The sequence below is a fragment of the Aptenodytes forsteri genome, unplaced genomic scaffold (assembly GCF_000699145.1).
Source record: "Aptenodytes forsteri isolate BGI_AS27 unplaced genomic scaffold, ASM69914v1 Scaffold83, whole genome shotgun sequence".
In the NCBI taxonomy this organism is placed as follows: Eukaryota; Metazoa; Chordata; class Aves; order Sphenisciformes; family Spheniscidae; genus Aptenodytes; species Aptenodytes forsteri.
Window position 1 is genome coordinate 3233323 of NW_008795371.1, and position 11140 is coordinate 3244462.

At 66.7% G+C, this 11140-nt stretch overlaps 1 protein-coding gene across 3 annotated transcripts; it reads left to right on the forward strand.

Moving 5' to 3' along the window:
* The first annotated feature begins 150 nt into the window (after positions 1–150).
* On the forward strand, positions 151–9767 carry MAN2A2 (mannosidase alpha class 2A member 2). Of its 3 annotated transcripts, none has more exons than XM_009280378.2 (24): positions 151–297; positions 489–743; positions 895–1039; positions 1160–1331; positions 2118–2245; positions 2399–2572; positions 2911–3097; positions 3184–3361; positions 3554–3756; positions 4122–4279; positions 4314–4338; positions 4533–4647; positions 4859–4926; positions 5098–5263; positions 5579–5815; positions 5923–6045; positions 6145–6204; positions 6321–6375; positions 6471–6604; positions 6719–6860; positions 7153–7286; positions 8225–8413; positions 8524–8637; positions 9071–9767. In XM_009280378.2, exons 1-24 carry the CDS (start codon positions 166–168, stop codon positions 9221–9223), a joined length of 3447 nt encoding a protein of 1148 aa, XP_009278653.1. In that variant the 5' UTR covers positions 151–165; the 3' UTR covers positions 9224–9767. The 3 variants fall into 3 exon arrangements, with proteins under 3 accessions (XP_009278653.1, XP_009278654.1, XP_009278655.1); XM_009280379.2 differs by having other exon boundaries at positions 8527–8637; XM_009280380.2 differs by lacking the exon at positions 6145–6204 and having other exon boundaries at positions 6261–6375; positions 8527–8637.
* Positions 9768–11140: the final 1373 nt, after the last annotated feature.

The following is an 11140-nucleotide window of genomic DNA, read 5'->3' on the forward strand; positions in this document are numbered from 1 at the left end:
TCCCGTCCCGTCCCATCCCGTCCCGTCCCCTCCCGTCCCGTGTCTCCTGGCGCCCTGTCCTGCCCCTGTGCCCGTCCCGTTCTCGGCCCTGGCCCTGCGGCTGGGCTAGCAGGGACAGCGGCGCTGCTCTGCCCCGGTGCAGGTCTGTCCCCTCAGCCCTCCGGGATGAAGCTGAAGAAGCAGGTGACAGTGTGTGGTGCTGCCATCTTCTGTGTGGCCGTCTTCTCCCTCTACTTGATGCTGGACCGGGTGCAGCACGACCCCACGCGCCACCAGAGCGGGGGCAACTTCCCCAGGGTGAGCGGCAGGGCTGTGGGGACAGGAGAATGCGCAAGTGGGCGAGGGCTAGCGGGGCCAGCCGACACAGCCTGAGGCTGTTTGGTTGCCTGGGCCAGGGCTTGTTCCCTGCTGGTGTCAGTGCACGTGGGGGACGGGACCCACCTGGCAAAGGGCATTGGAGGCTCTCACCGCGGCATCTGTGTCCCCAGAGTCAGATCTCAGTGCTGCAGAACCGCATTGAGCAGCTGGAGCAGCTGCTGGAGGAGAACCATGAGATCATCAGCCACATCAAGGACTCAGTGCTGGAGCTGACGGCCCATGCAGAGGGGCAGCCGGCGCTGCCCCACCACACGCCCAATGGCTCCTGGGTGCTGCCCCCTGAGAGTCGCCCCAGCTTCCTCTCAGTCTCCCCACAGGACTGCCAGTTTGCCCTGGGGGGCAAGGGCCAGAGCCCAGACCTGCAGGTGAGAGGCCAGCAGCTCAGCCCAGCAGCTCAGGGCCCATCTCTGCTAGCATGAGGGGGTCCGTACCAGGGCATCCGTGGGGTCCTAGCCCTACTCTGTTGGGGGTCTCTCAATCCGGTGTCTGCCCTGAGCCCTGTTTCCCACCTGGCAGATGCTGGCCGTCTACTCCCTGCTGCCCTTTGACAACCAGGATGGCGGTGTGTGGAAGCAGGGCTTCGATATCACCTATGAGCCCAATGAGTGGGACGCTGAGCCCCTGCAGGTGTTTGTGGTGCCACACTCCCACAACGACCCGGGTGAGCAAGTGGGCGAAGGTGGGCAGGGGAGCGGAAGGGCTAGCCCAGCCCCTGTCACCCTGCAGTGCTGGTGGGGAAGGGCTGGGCCCCGTGCAGTGAACCCCCTATGTGTGCTGGCAGGCTGGATCAAGACCTTTGACAAGTACTACTATGACCAGACGCAGCACATCCTCAACAGCATGGTGCTGAAGATGCAGGAGGACCCGCGCCGGCGCTTCATCTGGTCCGAGATCTCCTTCTTTTCCAAGTGGTGGGACAACATCAGTGCCCAGAAGCGGGCTGCAGTGCGGAGGTAGGGCTGCCCACCTGGCCCCGATGCCCGGCACAGTCCTTGCCCGGAGGCAGGGCGCTGCAGGAGGCGCGCCTGCTGTGAGCACGGGGAGTGTGAGGGAAGGGCCCTGGGGAGACGAAGGCTGCCCTGGCTGCAGTGCAGCGTCCGTGGGGTCTGCACTGCTCACTGTGGGGTGCCTTGGCACTGCCAGCAACCTCTCAGTGCCACGAGATGTCAAAACCACAGCAGTGTGCAGTGAGAGCCAGGGTGCTGCCAGCACTGGGGCCTCCGCAGCGGGGGCCTGAGGGGCCAGGGGAGGCAGGTCTCGCCCTGCGCTGCTCCCTGTGCTCACGGGGCTGGGAAACTCCCTCTCGTCGCTGTAACCCTGAGCACTGCCTCAGAGCCTGAGCGAGGCCAGCGCCTTGCAAGGCCCAGGGTGCCCTCAGAGGGTGGGAGACTTGGAGAGCAGCACTGTGTGGTGGGAGAGGGCCCCCTTGTCAGCCCCCCTGCCCCAGGAGGACTGGGGGTGGAGGACAGAGGGAACGTGGGCTGCAGGGCACAGTGGAAGGTGTTGGCCTGTGTGGGGATGGGCTCTGGTTGGGGCCTCAGCCAGCGTGGTGCTGTGGAGGGATGTCTGTCTGGGGCTGTGCGAGGGGACAGCGTGGGCACTGCACAGCAGCCGGTGGTTGCGGAGGCTGTGGGTGGGACCCAGGTGGCTCCAAGACGGGGCGAGGCTCTGCCATGGACATACGGCTCGCCACAGGGCCCTGCCTGGAGCTGATCACATCTCGTGTGTCCCCCTTGCAGGCTGGTTGGCAACGGGCAGCTGGAGATGGTGACGGGTGGCTGGGTGATGCCCGACGAGGCCAATTCCCATTACTTTGCCATGATCGACCAGCTGATCGAGGGGCACCAGTGGCTGGAGAAGAACATCGGTGAGAACTGGGCGGGATGCCAGGCAGGAGGGGCAGGGTGCTGGCTGGGGGCCTGCTTGATGCGCCAGCGGGCACCCCCATGCCTGGCAGGAGCTTGCTCACAGGAGGTGCTGCCAGGCCCAGTGCGGGGCTGACGGGTCTCTGTGCCCCCAGGCGTGACGCCCCGGTCGGGCTGGGCCGTCGACCCTTTTGGGCACAGCTCCACCATGCCCTACCTGCTGAAGCGCTCCAACCTGACAGGCATGCTCATCCAGCGCGTGCACTATGCCATCAAGAAGCACTTTGCTGCCACCCAGAACCTGGAGTTCATGTGGAGACAGACGTGGGGTGAGGGACTGCTGGGGAGGCGACCGCAGAAGGGGCCCTGCTGGGGTGGGTGGCAGCAGGGAACAGCTACCGACCACTTTCCTGTGCGGATGGTGAGCCGAGCACCGGGAGGCGATAGCTCTGCCCTGCAGCAGTTTTGCCCTGCGGGGCAGCCCCAGGGTGACTCCCCTCTGTGCCTGGCGCTCTGGGGGAGGCTGCTGTGCCCTCTGGGCTCCAAGCGGGTGAGCCTGTGTGCCAGGTCTACTCTGCCTCAGCAGCCGTCCCCATGCCCAAGTGCCTGTGGGCACCCCTGCTTGGGGATAGGCATTGCTGGTGCTCATCTGTCCTTGGTCCCGCAGACCCAGATGCCAGCACCGACATCTTCTGCCACATGATGCCCTTCTACAGCTATGACGTGCCCCACACCTGTGGGCCAGACCCCAAGATCTGCTGCCAGTTTGACTTCAAGCGCCTGCCAGGTGGCCGGATCAACTGCCCCTGGAAGGTGCCTCCCCGAGCCATCACCGATGCCAACGTGGCAGAGCGGTGAGTGCTGCAGGGCAGGGACAAGCGGCTCTGAGCCCCACAGCCCTGTCCGGGAGCCAGCCTCACGCCCTGGCCCCCCATGGCAGAGCCCAGCTGCTGCTGGACCAGTACCGCAAGAAGTCCAAGCTGTACCGCAGCAAGGTGCTGCTGGTGCCCCTGGGAGATGATTTCCGCTATGACAAGCCACAGGAGTGGGATGCCCAGTTCCTCAACTACCAGCGCATCTTCGACTTCCTCAACTCCCGGCCCAACCTCCATGTCCAGGTATGTGCAGGGAGGTCCGGGTCAGCATGGGGGGCTGGGGGGAGCAGGGCCCCACACACGGAGGTTGTGGGGAGGCCACATGCAGAGCCCAGTAGGAGGGTGGGCAGTGCTGGGAGGGGTGGTGGGAGCCCCCATCCTCGGGAGCCACGGCGGCTCCCTGTCGCACTCAGGGCTGCGCGTGCCATCCTGCAGGCACAGTTTGGGACGCTCTCTGACTACTTTGACGCTCTGTACAAGAAGGTGGGCATTGTGCCAGGGATGAAGCCGCCTGGGTTCCCGGTGCTGAGTGGGGATTTCTTCTCCTACGCGGACCGGGAGGATCACTACTGGACAGGCTACTACACCTCCCGGCCTTTCTACAAGAGCCTGGACCGGGTGCTGGAGGCCCACCTCCGGTGAGGGGAATCGGGCTGGGCCTGGGGCAGGGGTTGTGTGCAGGGGGCACGGGCAAGGGTTGGCTGGGCAGCACCCAGGAGCCCCGTCAGTCCCCCAGTCTGTACCCAGCTGCCAGCGTGCTGGGGGTGGCCCAGGCACAGCCCAGGCAGTGCCAAACCCTTGCCCAGCCCCAGGGCAGCGTGTGCCCCCTGCCTGCCCACCCCGAGGCCAGGCCCCGGGGTGTGGAGAGTGCTCAGGCTGGGCACCATTGGTGCGAGGGCAGGCTGGGCTGGCTGCTCCTCCTCTGCCCTTCGTCCTGGCACTGCTCAGCCCGGACCATTCGGGCACTGGAGCAGGGACCCTTGGTGACCCTGTCCCTGCGCAGGGGGGCAGAGATCCTGTACAGCCTGGCGCTTGCCCACGCCCGCCACGCTGGCACCGATGGCAGGTACCCGATCTCCGATTACGCCCTGCTGAGCAATGCCCGCCGCAACCTGGGCCTCTTCCAGCACCACGACGCCATCACCGGCACCGCCAAGGAGGCCGTGGCTGGGGGGTCTTGGGGCCGGGGGGGGGACCGTGGCTGTTGACTATGGAGTCCGGTGCGTGCAGGGGGCTGGGGCGCAGCCCTGAGGGGCCTGTCTCGGACGGGGGCTGGTGGGTACGGGGCTGGGAGCGTGGTTGGGTGTGGGGGTCCTGTGGGGCCCCTCCTCCAGGGGGAAGTGGGGAGTGTTGGGTGGACGCTGGGACAGGACAGGGGGACAGTCCCAGCTGGCTCACCCTGCCTGTGCCTCAGGCTGCTCCGCTCTCTCACAAACCTCAAGCGCGTCATCATCAATGCTGCGCATTACCTCGTGCTGGGGGATAAAGATGCCTACCGCCACGACCCCGCTGCACCCTTCCTCGGCACGGTGAGCAGCACCCTGCCCACAGCTCCCCGTGCCCCAGCACACTGGGTCATGCTGGGGCAGCTGTCCCCGTGCCTCCAGGAAGCACAGCCCTGCCTGCCCGCTCAGTGCTGGGTGGGGGCCTTGGGAAAGGGTCCCAGCCTGTGCCTGCGTCCCTGGGCCTGGCTGGCAGGGGAGGTGGGCGCACCCTGGCTCTGACTGCTCCTCTCCCCAGGACGACACGCGCCCCAACCAGGACTCCCTCCCGGAGAGAACAGTTGTCAAACTGGACGCCTCACCCCGGTAGGGGCTGCCTGCCTTGCTCTTGGGGCTTGTGGGGCCGTGGGAGGGCAATGAGGGAGGTACCTGGGACTCTGTAAAGCAGTGGGTGGGTGCATGAGACCCGTGGGTGGTGTGGGGCACCCAGGATGCCGTGGAGCTGGGGTGGTCATCCCTGTGTGACCCCACCCGCAGGTTCCTGGTGGTGTTCAACCCGCTGGAGCAGGAGCGCCTGAGTGTCTTGCCGGTGCTGGTGGACTCCCCGCATGTGTGTGTGCTCTCCGAGGAGGGGCAGCCCCTGCCTTCCCAGCTCAGTGCGCACTGGGGCTCTGCCACCGACATGGTGCCGGACGTCTACCAGGTATGGGGTGCCCCAGTGCCACTGCCTGCCCCCATCCTCAGCCTGCACAGCCCGTGCGTGCCAGCCTGCCATCCTCGCAGACTATCCCCGCAGCAGGGACACCCTGTGAGCCCTCCTCTGTGGCAACAAGTGTCCCCGCATCCCAACACAAGCTCCCACTGCTCGCGAACCCCCAGGCCCGCATGCACGTCCTCCCTCAGCAGAGGCCCCGGAAGCACTGAGCTGGGGTCTTTGCCCTGCCGACAGCCAGCAGGTCCCCACGTGCCGGCTGCCCTCCTGCAGAGGGGCTGGCTCAGGTCTCCGTGCTGCCCGCAGGTGTCTGTCCTGGCCCGCCTGCCTGCGCTGGGGCTGCGTGTGCTGCAGCTGCACAAGTCCTTTGACAGCCACACCACGCTGAAGTCCTCCGTGCGCCTGTACCTGCATGGCCGGGACTTGCATGTGCGCAAGCAGGAGGCTGTACCCGTGCACGTCTTCCCGGCCACTGCTGATGACTTCTGCCTGGAGAACCAGCACCTGCAGGCCTGCTTCTCAGGACGCTCAGGCCTGCTGCAGGCAAGTGCAAGGGTCTGACAGGTGGCGTGGGGGTGAAGGAGGGGAGAGGGGCACAGCGCTGCCTCGTGCAAGGTGTGCTCACTGCTGTGCCGACCTGCACCCTGCAGAGCATCCGCCGAACTGGGGAGGAGTGGGAGCAGAGGGTGAGCAGTGAGTTCCTCATCTACGGCACCAGGACCTCCAAGGACAAAAGTGGAGCCTATCTCTTTCTGCCTGATGGCGAGGCCAAGGTACGGGGACTGCCTCCGAGAGCCAGCTGGCAGTGGTGCCCGCGGCCACGTGACAGTCCTGCAGGCAGCAGCCTCAGCGCAGCCCTCCTTCCCCCGCAGCCCTACACCCCCAAGGACCCCCCAGTAGTGCGGGTGACGGAGGGACCCCTCTTCTCGGAGGTCGCCAGAGACAGTCCGCAGGCAGCAGCCTCAGCGCAGCCCTCCTTCCCCTGCAGCCCTACACCCCCAAGGACCCCCCAGTAGTGCGGGTGACGGAGGGACCCCTCTTCTCGGAGGTCACCAGCTACTACCAGCATGTCCAGACCGTGGTGCGGCTTTACAACGTGCCAGGTGAGACAACGTGAGGCTGTGCCAGGGAGGTTGCTGGCCTGGGGGTGCTGGGCGATGCTGCCCATGGGGCCCAGGCCCTCACTGCCTGCCCGCAGGGGTGGAGGGCCTGTCCCTGGACGTGTCTTGCCTGGTGGACATCCGTGACCACATCAACAAGGAGCTGGCCCTGCGCTTCAGCACTGACATCGAGAGTGACGACACCTTCTTCACGGACCTCAATGGTTTCCAGGTATCCGGCAGCCTGGGGAGGGACAACAGCTGCCCACGGAGGGACAGTGCCCTGCCACCCGGCACTGGGCACTGTGGGAGCCACCTCCAGCCGCTGACCTCTGTCCCTCGGCAGATCCAGCCCCGCAGGTACCAGCAGAAGCTGCCACTGCAGGCCAACTTTTACCCCATGCCCACCATGGCCTACATCCAGGACATGCAGAGCCGCCTGACGCTGCACACAGCCCAGGCCCTGGGGGTCTCCAGCCTCAGCAGTGGTGAGCCGGCCCCACCGGGGCCGTGGGGCTGTGCTTCGGGAGGCCTGCCGCAAAGCCTGGGCTGCCCTTGGCGGGGGATGCTGGGGAGGAGGGTGCTGCAGGGTGGGTGCAGGGGGATGCTGGGGAGGAGGGTGCTGCGGGCTGGGCACAGGGTGCCCTGGTCCTGCTGTCTCTGGGGGCTCCCCGGCTGCCCCCAGTCTTGTGGGAGCATTTCCATGTGTGGCAGCAGAGGTGCCGTGCGGGGCGGCTGGCTCGTGTTAAAGCCCGGGGCGCTGGGACCCGCTCTCTGCAGGCCAGCTGGAGGTGATCCTGGACCGGCGCCTCATGCAGGATGACAACCGGGGCCTGGGCCAAGGGCTGAAGGACAACAAGCGGACCTGCAACCGATTCCGCCTCCTCCTGGAGCGTCGCGCCACTGCCAACAAGGTGCGTGAGCTGTGAGGCCGCAGGACCGGGGCTGGGCATGGTGCCACTCACTCAGAGAGCCCAGCCCTGTCTTGGGACAGAGCAGGGTGGAGGCGTCTGCAGAAAGCCGTGCATGCGATTGGGTGCAGGGTCTCCTCCTATGCTGTCCCATGGCCCCCCCCCGGCCGTCGTGCTGGCCCTTGCTGGCCCTGCACTGGCCATACCTGGAGCAGGGGGGTGTGGTGAGGGTGGGACCGTGGACCGGGGTCTGTCCCGCAGATGGGGTGCAGAGCCCCACCGCCCTCGTAATCACTTGTCCCGTCCCCTCGCTGCTCGCTGCATGGCCCCCCCCCGGCCGTCGTGCTGGCCCTGCACTGGCCATACCTGGAGCAGGGGGGTGTGGTGAGGGTGGGACCGTGGACCGGGGTCTGTCCCGCAGATGGGGTGCAGAGCCACACCGCCCTCGTAATCACAATGTTCTTGTCCCGTCCCCTCGCTGCTCTCTATGCATGCGCCATGTCACCCATTCAGAGCTCCAGCTTCTTTTCCAAACTGGCCTCCATGTTTAAAGCCTTGGGCTTCCCCGGCGCCAGGACTGGCAGCCCAGAGGTAACGGCCGGCCTGGCCCCACTGTCTCTCCCTGTCTCGTGCACTAGCTGCTAGCGACTAGCCTAGCTGGGCCCCGTAGCAGGCCCGTAGTCTGACCATCTGGGGGGTCAGCTAGCCGGGGTCCATGCAGGCTGCCTGGCCGGCAGCTGCCCTCCCTGTTTGGGTGCTGGGGAGGGGGTCATGACTGGGTGGGCGCAGCTCTGGGTGCCCTGTGCTGGCAGGTGCCTGTTCTCCGAGTGCTGCTGGAAAGGCTGTAAGGAGCGGGAAGCCCCATGGGCCCTGTCCAGGCTCTGCCTGGCCCTGCTGCTCCCCTGGCCTGCGCTGACCCGTGTGCTCTTTGGCCTGTGCAGGACGGCCGCCCGATCAGCTTCCCTTCCCTGCTGAGCCACATCACCTCCATGCACCTGAATGCCGAGGCCCTGGTCATGCCTGTGGCCCAGGAGAAGCCGGCCCCACCAGCCCTGCGCTCATTCATGCCCCTTTCCACCACCCTCCCCTGCGACTTTCACATCCTTAACCTGCGGATGCTGCAGGCAGAGGTGAGCTGCGCCCTGTGAGAGGGGCGGGCACGGCCCGGGGGCAGCAGGACTCTCGGGGGCATCTCGCACCCGCTGTCCCCAGCATTGCACCTCACACCCTGGCTCCCCAGCAGGATGACTCGCTACCCTCGGCCGAGGCAGCCCTGATCCTGCACCGCAAAGGCTTTGACTGCAGCCTGGAGGCCAAGAATCTGGGGTTTAACTGCACCACCAGCCAGGGCAAGGTAAGACCGGGCTGCGACCTCCAGCCACCGCTGGGTCAGAGCCAGGCTGGGGCCCCGGCACATCTGGCACCACACCTGACTCCTGTGCTCGTGCCAAGCCAGGATGGAGGCTGGAGGGGGCCCCCATGTCCCCCAGCACCAGCGTCCCAGAACCGGTGGCTGGTCAAGAGTCCCACGGTGCAGCATGCAGCCCTGCTCTGCCCCTTGCCCAGGCAAAGCTGGAGGATGTTGGTTTTTCACAAAGCGGGTCTGGAGCCTTCCACGAGCCCTGCATTCCCCAGCGAGGAAGGGCAGAGCTTGGGCTGGGCTGGGTCAGCGTGATGCCCTTGGTGCCATGGGGGGCCTGCAAACTGGCTGCTGGCACAGCGCGTGTGGGGCTGCCCTGTGCACAGTGCTGCACTGCCACCCACCCTTCTCCCTCCTCTCTCCCTAGCTGGCCCTGGGCAGCCTGTTCCAGGGGCTGGAGCTGGGCTCCCTGCAGCCCACCTCGCTGACCTTGATGTACCCACTGGGCACGGCCTCTAATAGCACCAACATCTGCTTGGACCCCATGGAAATTGCCACTTTCCGCATCCGCCTGGGGTAGTATCTCCCGGAGAGGGAGAGGAACAGACTGGCTGGGCAGCATGGGAGCAGCCGCTGAGCCCAGCAGCACCAGCACGGCCTGGGAGAGGCTGGGACAGCGGGCCTGTGGCAGGCAGGCGGGCACTGGGCAGGAGGTGCCAGACTTGCAAAGGCTGTTGCCTTCTAATTTATTAGTCCTGTGTTTTCAGATAGATTTCAGAAGTGAACTGCTGTGGCAGGGCTGTGCAGAGGCTGCCAGATGCTGCCTGGACATAGAGGTCATGGGCTGGGCACTGCTCCGAGCAGAGCACGGCTGGTGGGGGCAGTGGGCCGGGCTCTGCCACAGCTGGCAGGATGGGCACAGATGCCCTGCTGCGTTTGCACAGCTGCCTGGGAGGGTGCCCACCCCAGCGTCTTAGGGCAGGGGCCCATGCTGGGCTCCCCCCGACCCGCAGGGCAGCACGGGGGCTGCCAGGAGCCTGGCGGGCTTGGGGCAGCTGGCCAGGGAGGTGCTGTGGACTGGAGACTGAGCTCGCCTGGAGCTTGTAGGAAACACGAGGCTGTTTCAAAGGGCCTTAGTCTGTGTCTGGTTTGTGATTCTCACACTGGTTGCGTGGAGGAATGGGAACGGTGTTCCATGGGGAGACGGGGCAGCAGGGAGGGAGATTCAGAGCTGTGGCCAGGGCCAGTCTGGGTGTGCTGGGCGGGCTGTCAGGGCTGTGCTGCGCTCTGCTCCGTGGGGTCCCTGCTCTGCCAGTGTTCTCAGGGCTGAGCCAGCCGTGGGGCCCCGGGCATGTGTGAGAGGCCAGTGGCACGGCCAGGCCCAGCCATGCTCGGGAACAGGCAGCACCTGGCGCTGGCGGGAGCCAGCGGGACGGGGTGCAGACCAAAGTTAGGCAGCTCCCTCTGCAGGCAGCAACACATGGGTTAAGCACGGGAATGGCCTCTCCCAAATTCAGTGCCTTTAGCCCCCTTTCGGTGTCAGCATGGCAGTCTGGTCTCCATTGAGCTCTGGCTGCCGGCACCTGCCGGCAGGTGCTGACAGTCACTGGGGACCCCCTGGCGCCTCAGGAAGAGGGCCCAGCCCAGCAGGGAGGGGATGGGGGGACATCGTCTGCTGCAGTACCTGCATGTGCACCCCTGGGCTGCTGGGGCGAGAGCCTGGCGCAGCAGCCTCCTGGGGCTTGGGGGTGCCAACTGTTCTCAGGGCTGAAACGCCTGCAGCTGCTGGGGGAGCTGGACCCCTGCTCCTGTGCCCAGGGCTGTGGGGCACTGCCGGCCGTGCCCAGCTGTCCAGAGCAGGCTGAGATGGAGTGGTGCGAAGCCCTCAGCTGGCGGTGATGCTCTGGTGCCTGAGGAGCCTGGCCGGCCGGTCTGCAGTGCCCTAGGGGCTGCTGGAAGCCACGTCACCAGGAGCATCCTCCCCGTTGCCGTGGGGACCACAGGGGCTGCCATGCTCCCCTGGCCCCCCCCGGGGCTAATTACTGCAAAGGGGTGCCAGCGGAGAGGGCCGCAGGGAGGGCCAGGCGAGGAGGTGGTGCGAGCTGAGCTCTGTCTCCGTTTCCCGCACAGCCTCCAGCACAGCCTGCATCCCACAGGCTCGGCCATGGCCCCGCACGCCCACCGCCCTGAGAACAGGCAGAGTGCATGGACCGGCCCCGGCAGCTCAGCCCCTCGCACCGCTCCGGGGACAGCCTGGCACGGGGCAGCGCAGTGGGGCAGGACCCCACGCCTGGTGCATGGCTGGGGGTGCGAGCATGCTGCAGGGCTGTGCCGGGGAGTGGGGGACCACAGCCCTGCACTGGCACAGCGTGCCACCGGTGGCTCTGCCGGAGCCTGGCTAATGGCATGGCTGGCGGGGGGCCAGGCTGCTGGCACAGGGCCCGCTGCCTGCTGGGGCTGGGCTGCCGAGGGGCTGCGGCACAGCCTGCCCCCCCAC

Coding starts and splice junctions, on each gene's coding strand:
- MAN2A2 (XM_009280378.2), top strand. CDS start 166: ATGAAGCTGAAGAAGCAGGTGACAGTGTGTGGTGCTGCCATCTTCTGT. Junction 6,605..6,718: donor CGGACCTCAATGGTTTCCAG/GTATCCGGCAGC, acceptor GTCCCTCGGCAG/ATCCAGCCCCGCAGGTACCA. Junction 8,638..9,070: donor GCACCACCAGCCAGGGCAAG/GTAAGACCGGGC, acceptor CTCTCTCCCTAG/CTGGCCCTGGGCAGCCTGTT.